At 45.3% G+C, this 22,659-nt stretch overlaps 1 protein-coding gene across 4 annotated transcripts; it reads left to right on the forward strand.

Moving 5' to 3' along the window:
• Positions 1-584: 584 nt before the first annotated feature.
• Positions 585-21,162, forward strand: PJA1 (praja ring finger ubiquitin ligase 1). 4 transcript variants are annotated; one of them, XM_036016250.1, is made up of 2 exons: positions 585-598; positions 17,027-21,162. In XM_036016250.1, exon 2 carries the CDS (start codon positions 17,255-17,257, stop codon positions 19,160-19,162), a length of 1,908 nt encoding a protein of 635 aa, XP_035872143.1. In that variant the 5' UTR covers positions 585-598; positions 17,027-17,254; the 3' UTR covers positions 19,163-21,162. The 4 variants fall into 4 exon arrangements, with proteins under 4 accessions (XP_035872143.1, XP_035872144.1, XP_028378615.1 ...); XM_036016251.1 differs by having other exon boundaries at positions 591-598; positions 17,353-21,162; XM_028522814.2 differs by lacking the exon at positions 585-598 and adding an exon at positions 15,204-15,306.
• Positions 21,163-22,659: the final 1,497 nt, after the last annotated feature.

The raw sequence follows: 22,659 nt of genomic DNA on the forward strand, positions 1-22,659 counted from the left end.
GCTGCACAGCAAAAGAGCTTAGGAGATTGGGGCGGGGCAGGGTAGGCAACAAGGGGAGGGAGCTCCTGACTGCGCACCAGGCAGGGACCATACTAGGGAAGCCACCTGCTTTGTGCATCCCTGTAAGTTTCAGCGCAGCCCTCTTCCACAATGCTCATGTCATCTAGGTAAGTCATTCACTGCTCTGTACTTTAGTTTCCTCATCTTTCTGTTAGGGTTAGTAGCAGTCCATACCTCCTGGAGCTGTGGGCAGGATGAAGTGAGGTCATGGGTGTATATAAAGCACTAAGCATGATGCTCAGAAGCGGTGGCCTCTGTGCACCACTTCCTATCACCTCCCAGTCCTTAGCTTGGGGCTCTGCCCAGCCTCTGGCCCCAGCAGTGTCTCCCTTGCTCCTTCTTCTTCCATGCCTTTCCTTGCCTCACAGTCTCAAGGGGCCAGTAGTGTAGATTGCCTGGCTGTTGGGAAAGAGCAGTCTCTGTGTCTGGGCTGGCCTTTGATAAGTGGGAGTGAACCATTCATTCTTTCTTTTATCTGCTCATTTATTCCAGTATTTATTGATCACTTACTCTGTGCCAGGTATTGCTGTAGGCACTGGTGATAGAGCAGTGAGCCAAACAGACAAGGGTTCTGCATTCACAGAGCTCATGTTCTAGCAGAGATGAAGTCCATCTTCCCTGTAAAGGTCCCCCATACAAAACTTTCCCCAGGTCAGCTGCCATGTTAGACATGGATCTTCAACTCCCACTGAGCTACTCTGACTTGAGCTGCTGCAGAGAATCTTGCAGATCATGTAATGTGCCTTTTGTCTCCAACTGACTGTTCCGGCCCTGGCTGCTAAAACCTGCTGCTGTCTATCAGGCAACAGCTCTGGAGTCCGAACACCCAGGGTGTGGGCCTGATGCTGCTGCTTATTTGCTTTTTGCCCTTGGGCAAGTTTTTTAATGGTTCTAAGCCTCCATTTTCTCATCTATCAAATGGGCAGAACCAGCACCTGTCTCACAGGGTCATCGTGAGGATGAAATAACACACATAGCATGCTTGAAATAGTCCCTGGCACATGGTAAGTGCTCAAGGCAGGATAATAGTACTGTTCTTATTATTACTATTGTTATTATTCTAATTACCTGGTCCAGGGTGTCATAGGCCTTGGATTTTGTGCCCAGCATCAGTTTTGGAAGATACACCTATTCCTGGCCCTGTGACCAGGTATATGGCAGCCTCCCAGGAAGCCCTCCAACCATATCCTTGGGGGAATCCAGTCTGAAGTTGAGACCCACTCTCAGATGTGCACACACACTGTGGAGAGAACACCAGTTCCCTCATTCACCTCCTGGGGGTTTATCTCCAATGCCCCTTCTCCAGACAGGCCTGCTCTAACCACTGTAACTAAACTTGCCAACCCCCCACTGCACTCCCAATCCCCCTTTCCTGCTTTCTTTTTCTCCATAACACTTATCACCATCTTTCATACTACATATTTTACTTATTTATTCTTTTTTAAAACTGTGGCCTGCCTCTCCCCTCTAGAATGTAAGCAGGAAGAGACTGTCAACTCTGTAAGGCCTGGTAGGCCCAAGGCCAAGAGATAAGCCAGATTCCCTGGCCTGCTAGTTAATAAGTACAGGACAGTCTCTGCCTTCATCTCAGCCTCAGTTTTTGTATTAGAACCATGAGGTGAGTGGAACGGTGGTATCCAAAAGCCTCCTTGGTCCTGACTCCAAATATTCTGTGTTTCAGTATGGTTCTCCTGGCACACAGAGCAGGGCCCTGGCCTTCACTCAGACCAGCTTGCCTAGGAGACTGGGTCACAGGCCATGTCATGGCTACAAGCAGAATTCTGCTGCCCCTCAAGTTGGCCTCCTCCAGCCCTGACCTTTGTCAGGAAGGCCCTGGGCTTGCAAGGAGGGTAGCCTGGTCCCCACTCCAAGTGGTACCAGTAGTCTACCTGACTTCGCTATCCTGGCTTGTGGGGCCTCAGCCTGTGCCCTCCTCCCCTCTGATGATATTAGCATAGGCCATGGATGGTTGTGTACTCCCCTAAAAGGCAGCATGCCTGGACATGATCCGAGCATGTGTGATCATGAGCTGCCCTCTCTGTTCAAAGGCTGTCTTGTGGTTTACAGATGGGGTGAAACAACCCCACAGAACAGTTAGCTGGTTTGGGGACCACCAGCTCCTAGATGGAAGTTCTGCCTGGAATTCTGTCTTCCCTCTCATTCTGAACATGAGGTGTCCATGAGGGCCCCACACAGAAAATGCCAGGACCTAACACCCAGCCCCTCTCTCTGCCCCACTGCCCTGCTAAGAAAGAGGCCCCATCTGGAGGAGGAAGCTGTCTCCATCCTAGCATGGGGCCTTTCCATTCACACATTTGACAATATTTATTAGGTGACTACTATGTGCCAAGCACTGTTTTAGGGGCTTGGGAGACCATAGTAAGCAGACACAGACACAGTCTCTGCTCTCTGGCTCCACTTACATTCCTGGGGCAGAGGTGGCACTAATACAGTGGCCTGATGCATCTTTCAGAAACCTGGGCAGGAGACCAACAGTTTTCACATATATGGTGGTGGAGGCTATGAGCATCAATGAGGCAACTGAAGAGAGAGTATATAGAGTGGGAAGCAAAGAGGCTTGGGAGGGACCCTGAGAAACCCAAACATATCAGAGGTGGGCAGAAGAAGAGATGGTAGAGAGGAAGTGGTGAAGAGGGGGGATACTCCTGGGCATCAAGCCAACACAAGAAAGCAGATTTCCAGGAGGGAGGAATGATCAACTACCAAATAAGTCCAGTGAAGAAGAGGGAGGCCCAGGCAAGGGCAAGAGTTTCATGGTCAGAGAGCAGTGTTGTTGAGTAGTGTGCATGGAAGGTGGTCTATCATGGGCTCCAGAGCAAAGAGGAGACAGTGAAAGCAAGAAGGGGGCAAGAAATGTTTATTGAGTACCTAATCCATGTCAGATCCCCTGCCTGCTCCCCTATTTGCTTTATTCTTCCATTTATTCAGTCACCAATCTTCCTGGCTGCAGGAGCTTCATGAGAAACAAAGATAGGTAAGACCCCCTGCCCTCATTGATCTCATAGGCCCTGGGAGTAGGGCAGGGACACAGGGAATAGGAGCCAGACATGAATCAAAGTATCAGACAAATAAATGTGAAATGACCACTGGGGCATGGTTAGGAAGGAGAGGCATAAGATGCTACTGCAATCTTATAATCCTGAACTGGAAGTCAGCCAGCAGGAACAGCATGGAGAAGGGAAAGGCAGAGTGGGTCAAGATGAGGGTAGAGGTAGGCCAGAGGAGGTTGGATAAGGTTTCATGGTCCATCATGAGAAGTATTATAAAAGTGGAACATTGTAACGGTGGAAAATTCTAAGCCACCCCACCGTTCTTTTGAAATCATTTCTGTAAGTGCTGACTCTGACTAATATGTACCTTGTAGATGAACGGCATGTTTGTATAAGAATGGAACTAACTTCAGACTCTGACCTTCAGGCATCCCAGCTCCAGGAGATTTGCTGACCTGCAACTGTGAATCCAGGATGATGTGAAACTGGGATGACATGAAGCCAGAATGACACACATCAGACCGTCACTTGCCTTATTGGAATGGACTGTGCTTGTCTGTATGTAGAGAACTTTCCAACCCTTAATCTCTTTGTTCTGTTCCCCTCCCCCTCCTTTAAAAACCTCTGCATCCAATGAGAGGGGAAGATGGGCTTTGTGACATGAGTCGCCCATCTTCCAGGTAGCCAACACCTGAAAAGAAACCACTTTCCTTTACATCAGCACCTGCATGTCGAGTGTTCACTTTCATAGCAGCAGGCAGCCAGACCTGCATTTGGTTACAATATTGCCTTCACCCTAAAAGCAAAGGAAAGCCATGGAAGAGTTTTTTTTTTTTTTTAAGATTTTATTTATTTATTTTTAGAGAGGGAAGGGTGGGAGGGAGAGAGAGAGAGACAGACAGACAGACAGACAGACAGAGACAGAGAGAGGGAAACATCAATGTGCAGTTGCTGGGGGTTATGGCCTACAACCCAGGAATGTACCCTTGCTGGGAATCGAACCTGGGACACTTTGGTTCCCAGCCCGTGCTCAATCCACTGAGCTATGCCAGCCAGGCATGGAAGGGTTTTAAGCAGGGGAATGACATGCTCCAAGTTGCGTTTTGGAAATGCCACTCTGTCTGTTGTGTGAAGAAAGGGCAAGAGACCATTTGGACTGAGCAATTGGGAAGCTATTTGCTTGAGTCCAGTAATACTTGTGCTAGGGTAGACACAAAGGAAGACCAGAGCAAGTAGATGGATTAAAAGTATGGTGTTATTGGGGTGGGGGAGTCATGGGGCAAAAATACAGACAACTGTAACTGAACAACAGTAAAATTATTTTTAAAATATGGTGTTATATACAGTACCAAAAGATTATATATAGCTGGTGCTCACAACTAAGGGACCGGTACATTAAAAGATGATAGATCCCAAAATTCATGTAAACACACTGAAGAAGGTTTCTAAGCATGGAGCCCCAAAATTGACAAGATACATTATAAAAAATGCCACACCCATAACAGTGTGTATAGCATTGTGTACTTGTGGAAGAAACGGAGAACTAAGAATATTCACTGTATTCATTTTTCCATAAAGATGCAGGGCAAGGCTACCGCATAATAATAAAGTGCTTCACCTCTGTGTGTCTGGGATGTGGCTGTTGAGGTTGATGGAGTTGGAGTGAGATTCCTCATACCATCTTTTTCTGTGTTATTTTGATTTTTGAATATGCTATCTATTTAGAAATAAGTAAGTTTAAAAGCCCAAGTGACTTAGGAAGTAAAATGATCAAGATTGGCTATGGGGTTGGTAATGCAGAAGATTTGGAGAATGACTCTTAGGCTGAGAAGCCCCATCTGTATAGCTAGATGTAAGAAGTGCCCTTTGCTATGGATGATAAGGTAGAGCAGAAAGCAGCAGCTTTGGGAAGGATGATGGTGTGATTGGTTTGGGACAGGCTGAGTGGGAAGTACCTTCAAACAGTTGAGAACACACAGGGCAGTAGCAGAAGGAAGTAGGGTCAAGGAAGGTAGTTCATTTGTTTCACAGGAAGATACCTGAGCACCTTAAAAGCAATTGGCAAATCCCTAACCAGTATGGCTCAGGGGGTGGGGCACCATCCCACAAAGCAAAAGGTCACTGGCTCGATTCCCAGTCAGGACACATGCCTGGGTTTCAGGTTTGGTTGTGGCACATACAAGAAACAACCGATTGATGTTTCTCTCCATCTCTTCCCCTCTAATAAATAATTAAGTAAGTAAATAAATAAATAACTTAAAGTTTTACCAAAAAAGCAATTGGAAAAATCCACTTGAAAGGGAGATCTTGGTTGTTCTTAAGAAAAAAGGGGTCACTGGTGGGGTCAGATTCTCCAGGAGAGGCAGAATGACAGAAGACCTGAAGTACAAATAGAAGTTGGGTCTTAAATTTGAAAAAAGTTCCTGTGTTATAACAGGAGGTGACTGGCCCCTGAGGAAAGTCTCAGGAGCCCATCTAGTTTTGGTCTTTGCCCAATGCAGATACCTGAGGTGGGGTCTATGGAAGTGGTGGCTGGGGAGCCACATCATCCTGTCCCAGTCAGTCATTGGGTCCTGCTATTGACTGACTGCCTGCCACACACCAGGTCTGTGCATGCTGCTTTACAGACATCTCACCTTCACAGCAGTCCTGGGTGCCATGTTATTATTATTATTAACTCTACTTTAGAGTTGAACAAAAGGAGGCTCAGGAAGGCTCTTGGTCACATCCCCAGTAAGTGGCTAATCCAAAATCAAGCCACATCTCCCTATGCCTAGATCAATGGAGCCACGGAAAGGTGCTGGCAGAGGGCCATTTAACAGATGGAATTAATAGAGGCTCTGAAGATACTTGTGTGTTCTGAAAATCTCTCTAGTGTGGTGGTTCTCATCCAGGGCAGGGATTTTGCTACCCCAGGGAACATGTGACAATGGCTGGAGGCCCATTATAGTAACCACCATTTGGGGTGGGAGTTTGCTACTGGCACCCAGTGGGTAGAAACCAGGGATGCTGCTACATGTCCTTTAGTGCATAAGACAGGTCTGGCAACATAGAGATGTGGAGCCCAACATTCCTCAGGTGCTGGTGTGCAGAAGGTCTGCTTCACAAGCTCTGGGACCAAGCCGCTCCTCAGTGTCCCCCCACCCCCTCTCCACAAATGTAAATACCTTCATTATTCATTGTTTCTACTGACTTTTTACTTCTGTGATCTGCATACATTGTAAAATGTTCCAACAATGCAGGAGTGTTTAAAATATTCAGTAAAAACTGCATCTGCTTCTTTCAGCCTTACTCTCCAGAGATAACCTTTGTTAGTGTAACTTCTAGTTAACAGGTTGAACTCCACAAGCAGAAAATAATGGAATTTCCTCCCCCAACTCTTTCTGTGACCTATTTCTCCTTGGCTTCTTGGATGAAATCTTGTGAACAGCCAGAACTTTTTTTCAGCCATTTTCAAACATGTTAAAAAATCCTCTTCCAATCACTCTCAAGAATGAATCCACCCAGCCTTGTCACACACATGACCCCAAACATCACTAAAAGTTAAAGACAAGGCTGTGCTGTCTTGTCCCTACCTGCTGGTTGCAGAGTAAGCCCCTGTCAGGCTGCCCCGCCATTTAGTTAACCAGTTTCCTGCTGGCAGTCTTTGAGGTTGTTTCCAGTTTTTTACTCTTACAAACAATGCTGGGACATTCTTATACATATGTCTATTTGCACACACCTGTTAAGTGATGTCTTCAGGGTAAATTCCTGGAAGTCAAAATGCCAAGCCATGCATTTTAAAAACAGGGAGACATATTTCCAGATTGTTCTTCACAGCAATTATATCAGTATATGCTTCCACCAGCAGAGTATGAGAGGGTTCATTAAGAATCTTGATGTCTCTGTTTCCCCTCTCTCTCTCTCTCTTCCCACAGTGACTGGCACATGCAAATAAGGCCAAGCTGACATTAACTATTGAATAAATAGGTGTTGAAAGAGCTAGCTGAGCATCCTATAGCCCATGAGAAAAGTACAAACTCTCCCAACCTTCTTCCTCCTCCTGAACTCCCCTCCCTAGTCATCTGGTACTCTTCACCCTCCCTTACCCCTCACACTTCTACGGATTCTCTGAATCTGTCATCTCCTCTCTGTCCATGACCAATGCTGGAATTGAGGCCTCACCATCTCTTCCCCAGAAAAGTTCCTTGCTGTTCTCCCCATCTCTAGTTTTGTTATCTCGGATCCATTCTTTATACCTCCAGAGTAAAGGTCCTGAAATACCATATGGTCAGCTTCCCTACCCGTCCTGAGGCTAACTCCCCATGGCCTACTCCACAGGGCATACTGTGATCCATCTTTTTCCTGCTCCTATCTCATCAAGTGGGGGGCTTCACCTTCCCCTCTCTTACACTCCAGGCACTTGATGCTGCCCCACTGCCTCAAGTACAGCAACCTTTGGCTCGTTTTCCATTTGGTTCTCTCTGGCTGGACCTTTCTCCTCCTCTTTTCCTGTCATCAGGCAGAAAGTGGATATTCATTGGTTTGTGGTTCTGCAGCATTCATTCCTCTCCCTTCCTTAGACTCCCATCTCCTTTAAGTGAATTGTCTCTGCCTCATTGTGGTTAAGGTTGATTGAACAATAAACCATGTGTCTACCTCCTACCATGGAAGCCAAAGGGACATAGCCTTCCTCTCCCCAGCCTAGTCTGGCCAGGGGCAGGCATGGAACTAAGCCTGGTCACTGGACACAGTTTTTGAACTTCAAATCTGAAGCAAGCAGTATAAGAATAGAGGAAACAGCCCTGGCTGGTGTAGCTCAGTGGATTGAGCATGGGCCTGCGAACCAAAGGGCTGATGGTTCGATTCCCAGTCAGGGCACATGCCTGGGTTGCAGGCCAGGGATCCCCACACCCTTTCCCCCACACCCAGTAGAGTGTGCACAAGAGGCAAGCACACATTGATGTTTCTCTCCTTCTCTTTCTCCCTTCCCCCTCTCTAAAAATAAATAAATAAAATCTTTAAAAAATGAAAAAAGTGTCTATACACTAAAAATTAATCCTAATTCACTGTAGATATTATTTTTTTAAAAGAATAGAAAAAAAAAAACATGTCCTAGCAAACATGCCCTGGCTGGTGTGGTTCAGTGGATTGAGTACTAGCCTGGAAACCAAAGGGTCGCTGGTTTGATTCCCAGTCAGGGCACATGCCTGGGTTGTGGGCCAGGTCCCCAGTACAGGGTATGTGAGAGGCAACCACATATTGATATTTCTCTCACTCTATCCCTCCTTTCCTCATTCTCTAGAAATAAATAAATTAAATATTAAAAAAAAAGAATAGAGGAAACAGCCTTTATCCATTTTGGTGGAAGCATTCTGATCAAACCATTCTGCTTTCTACATCTTCCCCACCATTTCCCCAATGCTGCCTTGGCTTACATCTGTTTCTCAATTGAGCTCTCTAGCCTTTTCCTTCATTCTGTAAGGCTCCTATGGCTTATTCCCAACCCCACAGATTCCCTTTTCTTTTCAGTTAGTCAGGATGGTTTCTGTTGCTCACAAGCAAAAATCTCAGATAGAAATCCCAGTTCAAATGTCCCTTCCTTTGAGCAGATGAAGGTGGGGAGGGAGGTGGGAGGGAGAGAGACCCAGACCCCTGGTTCTGCATAAGCATATTTGTCTGTGCATTCCCATAGCACCTTGTGAAAAGTGCAGCTCACACCAGGGTTTTTTCTCTCCCTTCCACTAGGGTAGGGAACTCCTGTTGGTCCCATAGCCACATCCTTGTGAGCTCAGAGCTAGCTCAGTACATCGTCCATAGTTAAATAATTAAGGCAACAAACATTAAGGACTAAACTAATGGACTGGTAGTTCTGCTGCACTCTCCCCACCAACTAGTGGCCTCAGTGGCTTGAACAGTCTCTCATCAGGCCACAAAAATGATGCTAGTACCTGCCTCCCTCAGGAGATTTGTTAGGAATCACATGGGCTGACTTCTGTTTGGGACCTTCACTGTGTCTGTGCTTGGGAGATAAAGAGGGAGGAGGAAGGAAAGCAGACAGGAGAGGGGACTCAGGTGGACGAAGATGGCGAACAGGATGAAGATGATTGCATTGGGAATGAATAGTGGAAGGAGCTGATTGATGAGATCCTGAAACTAAGCGCTAAAAATGAAGGTGAAACCTAATTGTTTTCGGTAATTCTGAAAGCAAAAGCTGGCCACCTCAGATGGCTTCCCTCAGAAGGAGGTAGTGAGGGAGCACATGTATGCAAGTGTGCATGGGGGGATTGTTAGAGGTGGGTGTCACACCATCTCCAGCATCCCCCTCCTGCCAACAGCCAAGACCATGCCGGCTGCCTGGCCTGTTTTTTAAAGAGCTTCCCCAGGTAGCGGGAGAGAGGGGAGAAGGGGGGCTGGCCACCCACTCCATTCAGCAGAGGTGAGCTGAGGAGCATCAGTCCTCAGGCCCCCTCCCCCCAAGCCGCTACAGGCTGCCAGGTCCCTTGCTTGTGATGAAAGCTTTAAAAAATCCATGTGCATAGGTGGGCATGCATTCATTTTTGTTCATTTAACTAATACTCACCGAGCCAGGAGCATGCAATGCTGAGTACAGCCCGCCATGGACCCTGCTCTCAAGAAGCTCCGTAGCTGGCTGGTGGGGGAGAAGATGCGTAATCAGGCAATTAGGAACCAGTGTGAGCGGGAGGTAAGCTCTGGTTGCTATGGGAACACAAGGAGAGGCCACAGCTGCTGCTCCTCTCCTAAGAGTGGTGGCAGGCGAAAAAGGAGGCGTGAAGCAGGCTGACCTGCTTGCCAGGCCCAACTCTGCACAGCATGGCCAACTAGTCCAGGATGAAAGCTTCTGGCATGACAAAACCCATCACCTCTCTGCCCCTCCATCACTCTGCCTAAGAAATGAGGAGGTGTGATGTAAAGGCCATATGAGGCCATGTATGTTTGTGCTTGGCCCCCATAGGTCTGTGATTCGTAGTAGCTGCTAGGAATTTTTTTCCAAGAAATGTATGTTGGTTGAAAGTTTTCCTGGCAATTGGACACAAGACAGAGTTGTGAATAAGATCAACGAGTCCTCTGTCTTCATGGAGATGACAGTAATTTGAGAGGAGAAACAGATACTGAAAAAAATCATGGCACGAGTAATTACTATTGTGATAGCTATGGTGATGATTTGAGGGTGGTTTGGAATAGGACTACTTCCTGGCCTACCCAGGGCACCAGGAAGGAAGACTTCCTAGAAGAAGTGACATTTCACCTAAGATCAGAAGGAAGAGTTAGTTAGCACACAGGCAGGGAAACTGCATTCCAGTATGATGAAGAGCAAGTGTGAAGATGCTGAAGCAACAGGGAGTTTGTGATGTTCCATGCAGGAAAGGAGGTCATTGGAACCCGTGGTGGGCAGGCACAACAGGGGTGGGAAGAGGGGAGGCTAAAAAAATGGGCAGAGCACCAATGAATTCAAGCCTCTAGGCCACAGTAAGGAGTTTGTGTGGGCTCCTAAATGACCCCAAAGTCCCAAAGGTACTTTGACTCCCACAGCCAATCGACTCACCTCTCAGTACCCAGTCAGTACTCAACTCAGTAGGCAGGGCTGACCTTAAGAGGCTTGACTGAGAGCTGATATGCAGAAGGCTCTGGAATATGAGAACTGCCAGAGCCCCTGGACAACATTTAGCCCTAGATTCTCATTTTGTAGATAGAAACACTGAGGCCTGGAGAAGACTTGCTCAGAGCCCAGCTTGAGAGGCCACCCAGTACCCCATGCCTTCACAGGAGACTAAAGATGAGCTTTTGGGGGGGGACGTTTTCTCTTCCTCTCAGAGTCACCAGCAGTGTTAACAGCATGCACACACTCTCTCTCTCTGTTTTTTTTTTATTTGAAGTTTATTTATTTAAAGATTTTATGTATTTACATCTTTAGAGAGAGGCAAAAGGAGGGAGAAAGAGAGGGAGGGAAACATTGATGAGTGAGTGAAACATCATTCAGTTGCTTCTCACATGCGGGGACCTGGCCCAAAACGGGGGCATGTACCCTGACTGGGAATTGAAAACTGTGACCTTTTGATTTGCAGGAGGGTGCCCAACACACTAAGCCACATCAGCAAGCTCGCTCTTGACTTCTTGCACCTCCCCCAGTGTTCTTTGCCTCAAAGGGCACATTTCCCATAACCTTAGCTCCCCATTTGCTCATCTTCTACCCTTTGATTATGAACAGGTCAGTGGGGGTAGGGCTTAGCTTCCAGGCAGGCCCCAAACAGCTATTGCCTGGCCAATGGTTCATGTCTTCCAGGCTCACCTAGCTCCTACCTGTGCCACTCCCCCAATCATGTTCTGTGAACAAAGCCCTCCCACTGACATGGTCAGAGCACTTCCCTGCCCAGAGAGGCCCCAGCACACACACACTGGTAGAGTTGGTATGGTTTTCAGCCATCACCTAATCCAATCTCCCCATTGCCAGGATGGGAAGAGTGAGGCCAGGCAGGGAAAGGGAGCCACACAGGGTCAGGCCCAAGTTTTTGCCCATGAACTGATTGTGTTCTGGCCTTTAGACTCTGCCTGTCTCTGTTCCCCCTCCCCCTACCCACCTCACCCCCAGCTCACCATCTCCTAGCATTATCAGCTGGTTCCCTTCTCTCCCTGTTGATGGAAGCACAGAGGCACCAAGGATTGAGGGGAAACCCTGTGAAAGAGGGTGGCCCAGCACTGCCTGAGCAGAGGCTGTAGGGGTAGGGGTAAGGGGAGCCTGTTTTCTGCCTTTCTAGCTTAGCCAGTGTCCCACCCCAGCTAGCCCTCACTACTCAGGGTGAGAAGCTCAGCCACAGATCCAGTAAGCTTCTCTAGGCCTACACCAGGGAACTTCCTACCTGGTAGGCCTGTCTCTCTTTTTTTAATTTATTAATTTATTTTTTAGAGACAGGAGAATAGAGGAAGAAAGAGAGGGAGAGAAACATCAGTGAGAGAGAGAAATATAGATTGGTTGCCTCTCGCATGCACCGTGACTGAACCCACAACCCAGGCATGTGCCCTGACTGGGAATTGAACTGGAGACTTTTTGCTTTGCTGGAATCGGTTGCTAGTATTTTGTTGAGAATTTTTGCATCTGAGTTCATCAGGGATATTGGCCCATAATTTTCTTTCTTTGTAGTGTTTTTATGTAGTTTTGGAATTAGGATAATGCTAGCCTCACAAAATGAGCTTAGGAGTTTTCCCTCCTCTTGAGGTTTTTGGAATAGCTTGAGGAACATAGGTGTTCTGATTTTAGTGTTTGGTAAAATTCACCTATGAAGCTACATGGCAAGGAATAAAAGCCTGGCAGTGAGCACATGATTGAGTTTGGAAGTGGATCTCATGAGGCCTACCAACAGTCATAAAAAAGAGGTTGGATGTGGACTTCCTACCCCGATTGAGCCTGCAAGTGAAACTGCAGTCCTTAATGACAGTTTGAGTGCAACCTCATGAGAAACTTGAGCCAGAGGCACCCAGCTAAGCTATTCATAGATTTCTGACTCATAGAAACTGTGATATGATGCCCTGCTGGTGTGGCTCAGTGGATTTAGTGCCAGCCTGTGAACCAAAGGGTTGCTGATTCGATTCCCAGTCAGGGCACATGTCTGAGTTGCAGGCCAGGTCCCCAGTGGCGGATGTGCAAGAGGCAACCACACATTGATGTTTCTCTCCCTCCCTTCTCCTTTCCAAAAATAAATAAATAAAAATATTTTTAAAAAGAAACTAATAAATGTTTGTTTTATTTAAATTTTAAACTGCTAAGTTTTAGGGCAATTTGTTCTACAGTAATTGATAACTACTCCACACCCTTTCATGCAGAAATTCCATTTCAATGTACATACACTAGAGCAGTTTTTTCAATTCTTTTCACTTCAAAGCATGTGTTTAAAATGTTAATATTTATACCACCTCACTAGGATGAAAAGACAATCTGCTCTTAGCGAGAGACAACAGTCTCCAGGCTAGTAGTTGGGTGAAGCCAGATCCAAGTTCCTAGACGGCTAATGGGGATCAATATACCAGAACACCCATTACTCTCAGCTGGAAAGCTCTGCCCCAGGGAAACTCTTACATATGGCCACAAGGAACTATGTTCATTTACTCTGCATTTATACCTACAGAAAACAGAAACAACCCAAGTCCAACATGAGGGAAAGAAATGAAAGAAATTGGATAATTCATGCACTAGAAGTCCATACAATAATATATTATAGCAATATGATAATGGTAAGTTGAAACAATAGTATTCTGCAGTTAAAATGCATGACCTAGATTTACATGTATGAAACTGCTAACTTTCTAAAAAAATAAGTGACAATTTAAGCTGCAAAGGCTATATTAATTATGATACCATTTATAGAACTTAAAATGCACAAAACAGTAAGTGTATTGGTTGCAGATATCCACATATGTAGAAAAGGTAAAACAAACACAGACAAGAAGGAAAATTCTAAATGGTGCTTCTTTTGGGAAAAGAAGTAAGAGGAACAGGGTAAAGTGAGGGCTTCAACTGTAATGTTTTGAGTCAAAATTAGAAGGATCTGAAGACCTGAACAAAATACAATTTGCTCAATCTGTGACATTTACATGGAAATGTGCATTTTGTACTTGGTCCTTTTCTGTATGTTTGAAATATGTTAAAGTTTTTTTAAATAAAAATGCATCCTTTGTTGAGTATATATATACACACACATATTAGATCAAGCTTATTAGTCTTAAGTGTATTGTTCAATCTCTCTATATCCTAATTTATTAGTTTATTTGATCTATCTACACCATAACAAGTGTGGTTAAGTGTCCTGCTATAATTGCAGACTTTCTGATTTCTCTTGACATTTCTAACAACATTTGCCTTATATATCTTGAAATTACATTTATTGGCATATAAATTTTAGTGACTATTATCTTCTCAGTTAATGGAGCAACCCGTTTTGCTCTCTTGAATGATTTTTAGTTTGAGTTCTTGATTTTTCCTATATTAACATTTACTACATGTCTCTTCCCTTCTTTCCGTTCTTCCTTCTTCCCTTCTCTTTCTTTTTAGAAGAAAATTTCTTCTTTCTCCTCCCTCCTGCCTTCCCTACCTTTCTACATTTCTTCCTCCCTTCCTTCCTGCCAATATTTAACTGGGATATATTTCCAATTATTATTTTTGCTTTAGGTGAAATTCATATAAACAGCATTATCAGTAGATTTTTTAAAACAAAATGCTCAAAATGAGAGTTTGTTTTTTATAGATGTAACCCATAATACATACTGATATTTTGGTTTTATTCCTCCATTTTGTGGGGCTTTTCATCCATTTTTGTTTTCTGTCTTATCATTTCTGAGCTTTGTTAAAACTGATTTTTTTTTTGTACATGCTATTTCTTTAGTGGTTTAAAAGTCATACATCTCTTTTGCATTCTGTTATTACCCCTAATTTTTTTTTGGTCTTGCATTGTGCATTATTTCTAGTCAGAACCAAACTTTGCTATTGTTGTGAAGGTAGGAGCTCTCTATTGGTTGCAAATATTACAGATATATTGTGAAGTGCCATTTTACAATAGGAAGTGAGATTGTATCAATTCAAAAGGCATAGCTGTAATATTGCTCAACTGCAAAACAACTTAGCAGAATGTGAACGTGTGTTGTTTTTCATGATTGATTATTTGTTTTGGATAGAGTAGCTTCATTTTGTAATTAACAGCAACAAACTGCACTATAAACAGTTCAATTTGCCTCAACCAGGTTGAAAAAATTTAAGCTTATTGGAATGCTAAACATAGTTTCAGATTTTTAATACTTCCAGTACAAACCATAACATGTAACATAGGATATATATTAATATAATTACTTTCACATTGGAATTAATCAGAAAGAATTTGCAGATTTCATTTTATTAAAAAAAAAACAGAACAGAAGGGAGTATTACTAAATGGTTAACATTTGTTATAGCTGGCTGTTGGTTACATTTCTCCCTGTTCTTTTCTGTATCCTTGACGAATTCATCATTTGAAAAGAAATAAAGCTTGCGGGCCCACCGCGATCTGTCTAGAGCTGCCGCCTCCCTCCCACCTGAAGAGGGCGGCCCCAGCTGAAGACTCCGTCACTTCCGCGGCTGCAGTCACCGCCCGCCAGCTAGATGTTTATCTGGCGGGGGAGGAGCCCAACCGCGAGCAGCGGCTCTGGCGGTCGTGGCGGTCGGAGGTCCGAGAGCGCTGCTCCTCTGGAGGACACGCGTCTGTACGCACTGGTAAGTGAAAGGCTGTTGATGTCCTGCATTCACCCAGACGGTGCTGTGGCATGAGTGGCCAGGCACCGGAGGGAGAATTTGGAGGAGCTTTAAAGAACAGATTTTCCGGCTAGCCCCTCGGGAAGGGGTGGGGCGATCGTGGGATCTGAGTGCAGAGGGAGGCCTGAATCTTCCAACTGCCTCTTTGGGAGCCCCAGCCTCTATCCCCCGGCCCCTTTCCTGTGGTGCGCCCCCACTAGAATGGCTTTAATCACTGAGAGGGAGTGGTGGTCGCAGCACTCACCCTGACTCTCTTCCCCTCTCCCCTTCCTCCCTTCTCAGCCACTTTGCAGAGCACTCCGTGGCCTTTCTGCCCTTATTTTGCAGTTAGTTTGCTGAATGGTAAATTGTTAACATTGTTAGATAAGTGTATTGTTGTCAGAAAGATAAATTATTCCCAGGGAAAAACCATACCCACACCCGTCCTCCCCCCCTTCCCCACCACATTGATTAGAATCTAGCATTTGACCTTATAATATTTTCCGGTCTCTGATTTGACATTGCTGCCCCTCCCTCCTCCTTGTGTCTCCTCTGCATCCCAGTGTCTTCCTGTCCCCCTCCCCATGTCTCTCACCCGCGGGGACACACACTAGTATGCACATACAATACACACATGCATACCCACATAAAACTTCTATTGGAAGCCCCTTCTTCCTTTTTTACCCAATACTAAAGGTTCCTGCATGACCCTTCCCCCATGCACACATAGACACATGCTACACACTGTCACGCCCTTCATTGCTTTCCCCCAGGTACACACATACACACACACACACACACTCCCTCACCACCCAGGTCTACCATACCCCCTGTCAGCCACATACATACATATGGATGGTCTCACATGGCTGGCTTGTCATTCATACGTACACATGCCCCGTACATACACATGTGCCCCTCACACACCCCTCACAAAAGCTCCGCTCTCCTATCTACTACAGATGTGTACAGACAGACCTCCTTGGCTGGCCCCTGTGGTGCACACATTCACACTCACAAAAATCTTCCTCCAGGGAAACTAACATTTCTCCATTGTTCCCTTCCATTTTGACTAAAACACACAAACTCACGGACACCCCTGTCCAGTGCCACCATACTCTTCCTGGCCTGCTACAAACACATAAACCCATGTGTCTCTCTGCATAGTTACAGCCACCATACATACAGTCACACACACAGACAAATTCTCTTTCTCTCACACTTACATGCACCCCTCTCCTCTGAAGGCATCCCACCACACCTGCCATTTTTATATGCACATCCAGAATGGGTCTCATTCTGTGTGATATTCACACTTCTTCCCACTACACTGTCACCTGTATGTCCCCCCAACAAACATATGCATGTCTCCATTGCATGATTGCTGCTTCCCCTTCCACCTGCCTCTCCCCTCCTGACAGACACGTAGGTACTTGGTGCACACACGGTGATCTATATTTTCCACCCTATTCCAATGTGCAGTTCTCCTGTATGTCTCCAGGGCTCAGAAAAATGCAGACACCCCATAAAATAACCACAGCAGCCTTTCCTTTTCCTATGTTGGCACAATTCCACAGTACTTCACCCACCTACCTAGCGTCCAGTCACACCCCCCGATCTTCTGTTGTATTCTCCCCTAAGTCCGGCTTGCCTACAAACCTAGTTTTGTAATCATTTTGCCAACATTAAAAATGTGTTCCAGGTCTACACCTGACAGTCACTGGAATGCTACTACAGGCTTTAGAAGAAAGTGAAACTAATTTTAAAGGCCCCTTATTCTTTCTGTTACCTGCCTGCTGAAGTGGAAAGAAATCTCCCTATTCCTTTGTTGTGAACTGATTTGACCTTCCCATCTCCAAAAGGTGTGCAGGGAGTAGGAGCCTTTCCACTCGAGCCCCAGCTGTACTGGAAACCCTCCTAAGTCACAGCAATGGGTCAGGAATCTAGCAAGCCTCTATGGCTCAAGCCCGCAGGAGGGTATCAGTCCCAGACAGGTAGGAGGTATGGAAGAAGGCATGCTTATGTCAGTTTCAGGCCATCCATGAGCCAGCACGAAAGGATTTCCAGCCAGAGAAACACAACATCTGAACTCCCGATGCACAGATCAGACTCTAGTCAAACCACCAAGAGGAGCCGATCGCCATTTTCCAGCAGTCATCATCGTTGGGATGACAGTGAGAACTCAGGAAGCAGCCTGAATGTTGATAATGAGGACTGTTCCAGGTACCTGCCAAGAGAGTACAGGGCTCCCGGTAGCAGAAGAGGAATGGCTTATGGACATATTGACTCTTTCAGGGCAGAGGATAGTGAGGAGGAGGGGGCTGGGCCTTTGGAGCGAGTACGAGTGAGAGAGAAAACTGGCAAGTTCAAAGATGATAAGCTGTATGACCCAGAGAAAGAGGCGAGGTCTTTGGTTGGGGTGTCCCCCCAGTTCTCTAGTTTGAATCATGATGTGACACAGGATCTTGACAAGCTAGACCCAGCCCCTGCAGTGACACGCTGTGCTGGCAGAGCTGAGTTCCTGCAGCAAAAGGGCATGGCTCTTCAGATCTCTGCTGCTGACAGCAAGGTAGCTGCACAAGGTAACAGCCTGGAGAAGGAGAAACCAGAGCAGAATTTACCTGTGCATCCCAGCAGGGCTCCTGTGAGTATTTATGGTGGGGGGGGGAATACCCCAAAGGGTGCAGAGGAACCAGTGGTGAGGCCCAAAATCAGGAATCTGGCTAATCCAAACTGCATGAAACCAAAAATATTTTTTGATACTGATGATGATGACGATATGCCACACAGTACTTCCAGGTGGAGGGATACTGCCAGCACTGGTGATCGCCACCTGGGCAACCTGGCAAGAAGAGGCAGAGGTGAGAATTCCAGTGGTTACTTTGAGCTAAAGTACCCTGAAGACAAGAGGGAATTCAGGAATAATCAAATGAAGCCAGAAAAGATGCCGAGATGGCAACGGACCATGGCTGACCAAGACTTCTGGATGTTCAGTGACGATTACTACAAATACTGTGATGAAGACTCTGACAGTGACAAAGAGTGGACTACTGCTTTGCATCACAGGTATGGAGGCTGGGAGAAAAACCTGTCATCCAGTGGTGAAAGCTGGGAGACTCTGCTTGGGAAAGAAGAGCATGAACCTGAGCCAGCCAGAGTGAATGTCAGTGCCAGTGCTAGCCCCATTGGTAGGGCCGCCACCGGCAGCCATGGCAGCCCGGAACTTGGAGGAGTTGGAGGACTATCTCTTCAGGAAGATGCACGGGCATCACCAGGAGAAAGACAAGTCTCTTGGCTCCAGTACAATGAAAAAGAAAGCAGCAGCGAGGGGGATAATGATTCTAGTCAGGAGGTTCTACAGCCTGGGGGATTCATGCTGGACGGCAACAACAACCTTGAAGATGACTCTAGCGTAAGTGAAGACCTAGAAGTGGATTGGAGCCTCTTTGATGGCTTTGCAGATGGCTTGGGGGTGGCCGAAGCCATCTCCTATGTGGATCCTCAGTTCCTCACATACATGGCACTTGAAGAACGCCTGGCCCAGGCAATGGAAACGGCCCTTGCACACTTGGAATCTCTTGCAGTGGACGTGGAGGTGGCCAATCCACCAGCAAGCAAGGAGAGCATCGACAGTCTCCCTGAGATCCTGGTCACTGAAGATCACAGCGCAGTGGGGCAAGAAATGTGTTGCCCCATATGTTGCAGTGAATATGTGAAGGGGGAGGTAGCAACTGAGTTGCCGTGCCACCACTATTTCCACAAGCCATGTGTGTCCATCTGGCTTCAGAAGTCAGGCACCTGCCCGGTGTGCCGCTGCATGTTCCCTCCCCCCCTCTAAGACCAAGACTCTTCACCCCTGGTCTTCTCATTTTCCCCATCTGAAATCCACAGTACTGCAGGGGCCATCTCAAAATTAACAATTGAAATGAAACTAATCACTCCACTCATCCACTACTTGATTGATTGTGATCATTTTCAATGTGAAACGGTTGTGTATGATTACTTTAAAAATCATACTGTCTTTTAGAGTTCAGAAAGGAAAAAAAAACTAAACATTCTAAATGCTACCTGAGATGGTGGTAAGATCCTAACATTTCCTAACCTGAACATTGAAATTGGATGCATTTGTTTCTTCAGTAGAATATGTTGCTGTTAATTGTAACATCAAGTTTATCTGTTAAATATGTCCAAAAGGCTTCACTATTTCTGTTGCATGTTGTGGGTTAATGTTCCTGTAATTGCAGTGCAGTAAAAGCTTATTAAAGTTCTTCTTTTGGTTTTATATGGTACAGTGGAATTGTTTGGTTTTGTCAAAAACAATGGTATTAAGTGACTTTTTAATGGATGCCTTGTATTTGCATCAAAATAGGGTTTTTGGTATTCCCAAATAAGTAGAAAAACTTTCATTCTACTGGAAATGCTGACTCTGACAACAGCAAAAAATTAAGGGTAATTATTTCTAAAAGTAGAAATAAAGTGCATGGTTATCAAACTACTGTGGGGCAAAGGCTGCATACAGAATACTCTGTCCGTCTATGGGAAGGAGAGAAACGAGAAAGCATGGTGAAATGAAAGAACAATGGTAGGAGTAAATCAAAACTGCATGTAGGAGTGAAGGAGTTAAAATCCCCTTTGAGAAAGCAGACACTCCCAGAGGGAATGGTTAAAAAACATAAAGCTCTATGCAGGTTATACACCTTAACACAGTGATACAAAAAGAATAGAAAAATACATGCCAGACAAGTGCTGAGGAAAATATTTAGGCACCCACTTACACAGAGTGAACAGGCCGTAACATTTGGCCACGTTGGCTTCAGATCTCTCTCTCAATTTCTCTCTCTTTTTCTCTCTCCAATAAAGAGACTATTTTAGGTACAAATGAAGTTCCTCACCTGTCATATTTACCTTTCTCTAAGAGGTAAGAACTAGCCAGGAAATGGTGTCTTCTTGTCTGTTTTTAGACATGTATGTGTGTATGTATATGTACATATGTATGTATATTTTTGTATATAGGTATGTGTGTGTGTATCCAACATAGAATGTTTCTGTTTTTTAAATAGACATAATTGATAGAATGTGTGCATTGTTTTGCAACTTGATTTTTTCACTCAACATGGTTTTTGAGATTGAGCCATTTTCATACATGTTGATCTAGTTCATGCATTCATAACTGCTGTATACTAAATACTCAGTTGTGTGAGTTACCACAATTTATTTATGTGTTCCCTATTGGTGGACACTTAGGTTCTTCCCAGTATTTTGTGGCAATGAACATATTTAAGAGCTGTCTCCATGGGCACGTGTGAGTTTCTCTATATACAGAGATGAAATTTCTGGACTTTACTTAGGGTTGGAGGTAAAATTTTGTGGTCTTAGGGTCTGAGCATCTTCATCCAAACTAGATACTGCTAAACTGCTTTCCAAAGTATCCACATTTATGTCCCTCCCAACAGTTTCTGAGAGCTGTTTTCAGCTCCAGCAGCCTGGATATCATTAATGTTTCATGTTCAACCTCACTGGCAATTTGTGACATGGAAATTAACACAACAATGAAACGTTTTCTGATTGTGTCCATCAGAAAGCAATGATTTTGCTTTGTGATAATATCTAGTTTGGGCTAGGAGCAGAAGAAATGGGAGCACTCCTGCTGTTGGTGTGAATGTAAACCATAGCAGTCTTTTTGGAGAGCAGTTTGAGGAATAACTATCTTTCAAAATCTAAAGTGGGGCCTGTCCTTCAGCCTGCCTTAAAATACTTTGGTAATGTGACTTAATACTATGCAGTAGTTAAAACTATACATACTGGCATGGGAAGATTTCCAGGATATAAGTAAAAAAAGCATATTGTAGAGCAATGTTTACAGTCTTTATGGAAAATAAAACATTACAAAACCACACTATATATAAAAATGCATAAAAGTGTCTGGAAGGCTACATGCTAACTGATGGCAGTGGCCACCTATGGGGAGGGACAGGGGCTTGGGGGAAAGGAATGAGGAAAGGGGCTTTTGATTTTTTCACCTGAAATATTAATTAATTTGTGTGATGTTTTTTACAGTGTCTGTTTTCATGATTATTAACACAATAAATAAAATCAAAAACTTTCCAATGTTTGAATAAAAAAGCAAGATGATTGTTCTCTCACTGCAAGTATGGAAACATGGGTAGAAGCCACGATGCTTTTTTTCTGCACCTGGTCCCCTGCAGACATTGCATGTTACCCCTTGGCCTTCTGCCAGCACCTCAGCTGTCACACAGACTCCGAAGTCCAAGCAGGTGACCTTAGAGGGCCCTTGTTGGGCAGGGGTGTGGTGGTTTGCCTAATATTAACTTTTGCTGCAGTCTGACTGGCACCACACAAGGAGGTATGTTAGGAGCACCCATGGATCCTGGTCATCTTCCTGCTCTTTGAGTCAGAATTAGTAAATAAATCTGGGGAAGGGGACCCCTCCCCAGTGTCTGCAGCCCCTGCTGGTGTTAAAGAAGCCTGTCACTGCAGAGGGTCCTTCTGGAGGTGAGGCTCTCTAGACCAGAGACACCCAGAATGTAAGGGACTTGGACCCCAGGCCCCCAAACAGCCTGGACTTTGGACCTCAGCTAAGAGCAGCAGACCCTTGTGTTCAGTACCTTAAGTTCATAGGGAGGAAGTTAGAGGTGCTGAGGTCACCAGGTGTTTTCCCCTCTGCTGCTGTGGTGATGACAGTGTGGTCTGAGCTGACAGCGCTGGTGGCCAGAAGCTCCTGTGTAGGATGTGTATGTGTCCTTGGCTTCCCAGTTCCCTTGTTACTGCCAGGTTGTGACTTTTCAGCCTCCCAGAAAATTCCCTAAGCCCCCCTCCATAGCTTTCCAATAAAACTTCAGCTTAAATGAACTCGAGTTGGTTTCTGTTATTTACAAGAAAGAACTCCAAATGGCATGCTTACCAATACCATAGGCCATTTTTGTGCCTGTTTTCCTAGTCACATGAAATATCCCAAATGGCCAGGCATCAGGCAATTTCTATTTACCATGCAGTGGACCCAGTATTGGCACCTGGAGCTATGGCTCTAGAACAGCAGGTCACGGGTGCTGCTCCACACAAAGCAGTCACTTTTGAGAGTAGGTCCTTTGGCAGGTTCATCAAAGGTGCCACTCACCACACTTCACTTCTTGGTTTATGGGCTTATTTCCTGGCTGTGGTCTAAATAGCCTCACATTTTTGGTCACTTATTTGTAGCATAAACCACTATGTATTGCAAAAGAGCTCCCCAGTTTCCTGAGGTGGTCCCCACAACTAGCCCTACAGCTGAACTGTCATAAAGCCCTACCTTCTCTTAACTACCCATTCCAACTAGAT

This window comes from Phyllostomus discolor, chromosome X (assembly GCF_004126475.2).
Source record: "Phyllostomus discolor isolate MPI-MPIP mPhyDis1 chromosome X, mPhyDis1.pri.v3, whole genome shotgun sequence".
Classification (NCBI taxonomy): domain Eukaryota; kingdom Metazoa; phylum Chordata; class Mammalia; order Chiroptera; family Phyllostomidae; genus Phyllostomus; species Phyllostomus discolor.

Coding starts and splice junctions, on each gene's coding strand:
- PJA1 (XM_036016250.1), top strand. CDS start 17,255: ATGGGTCAGGAATCTAGCAAGCCTCTATGGCTCAAGCCCGCAGGAGGG.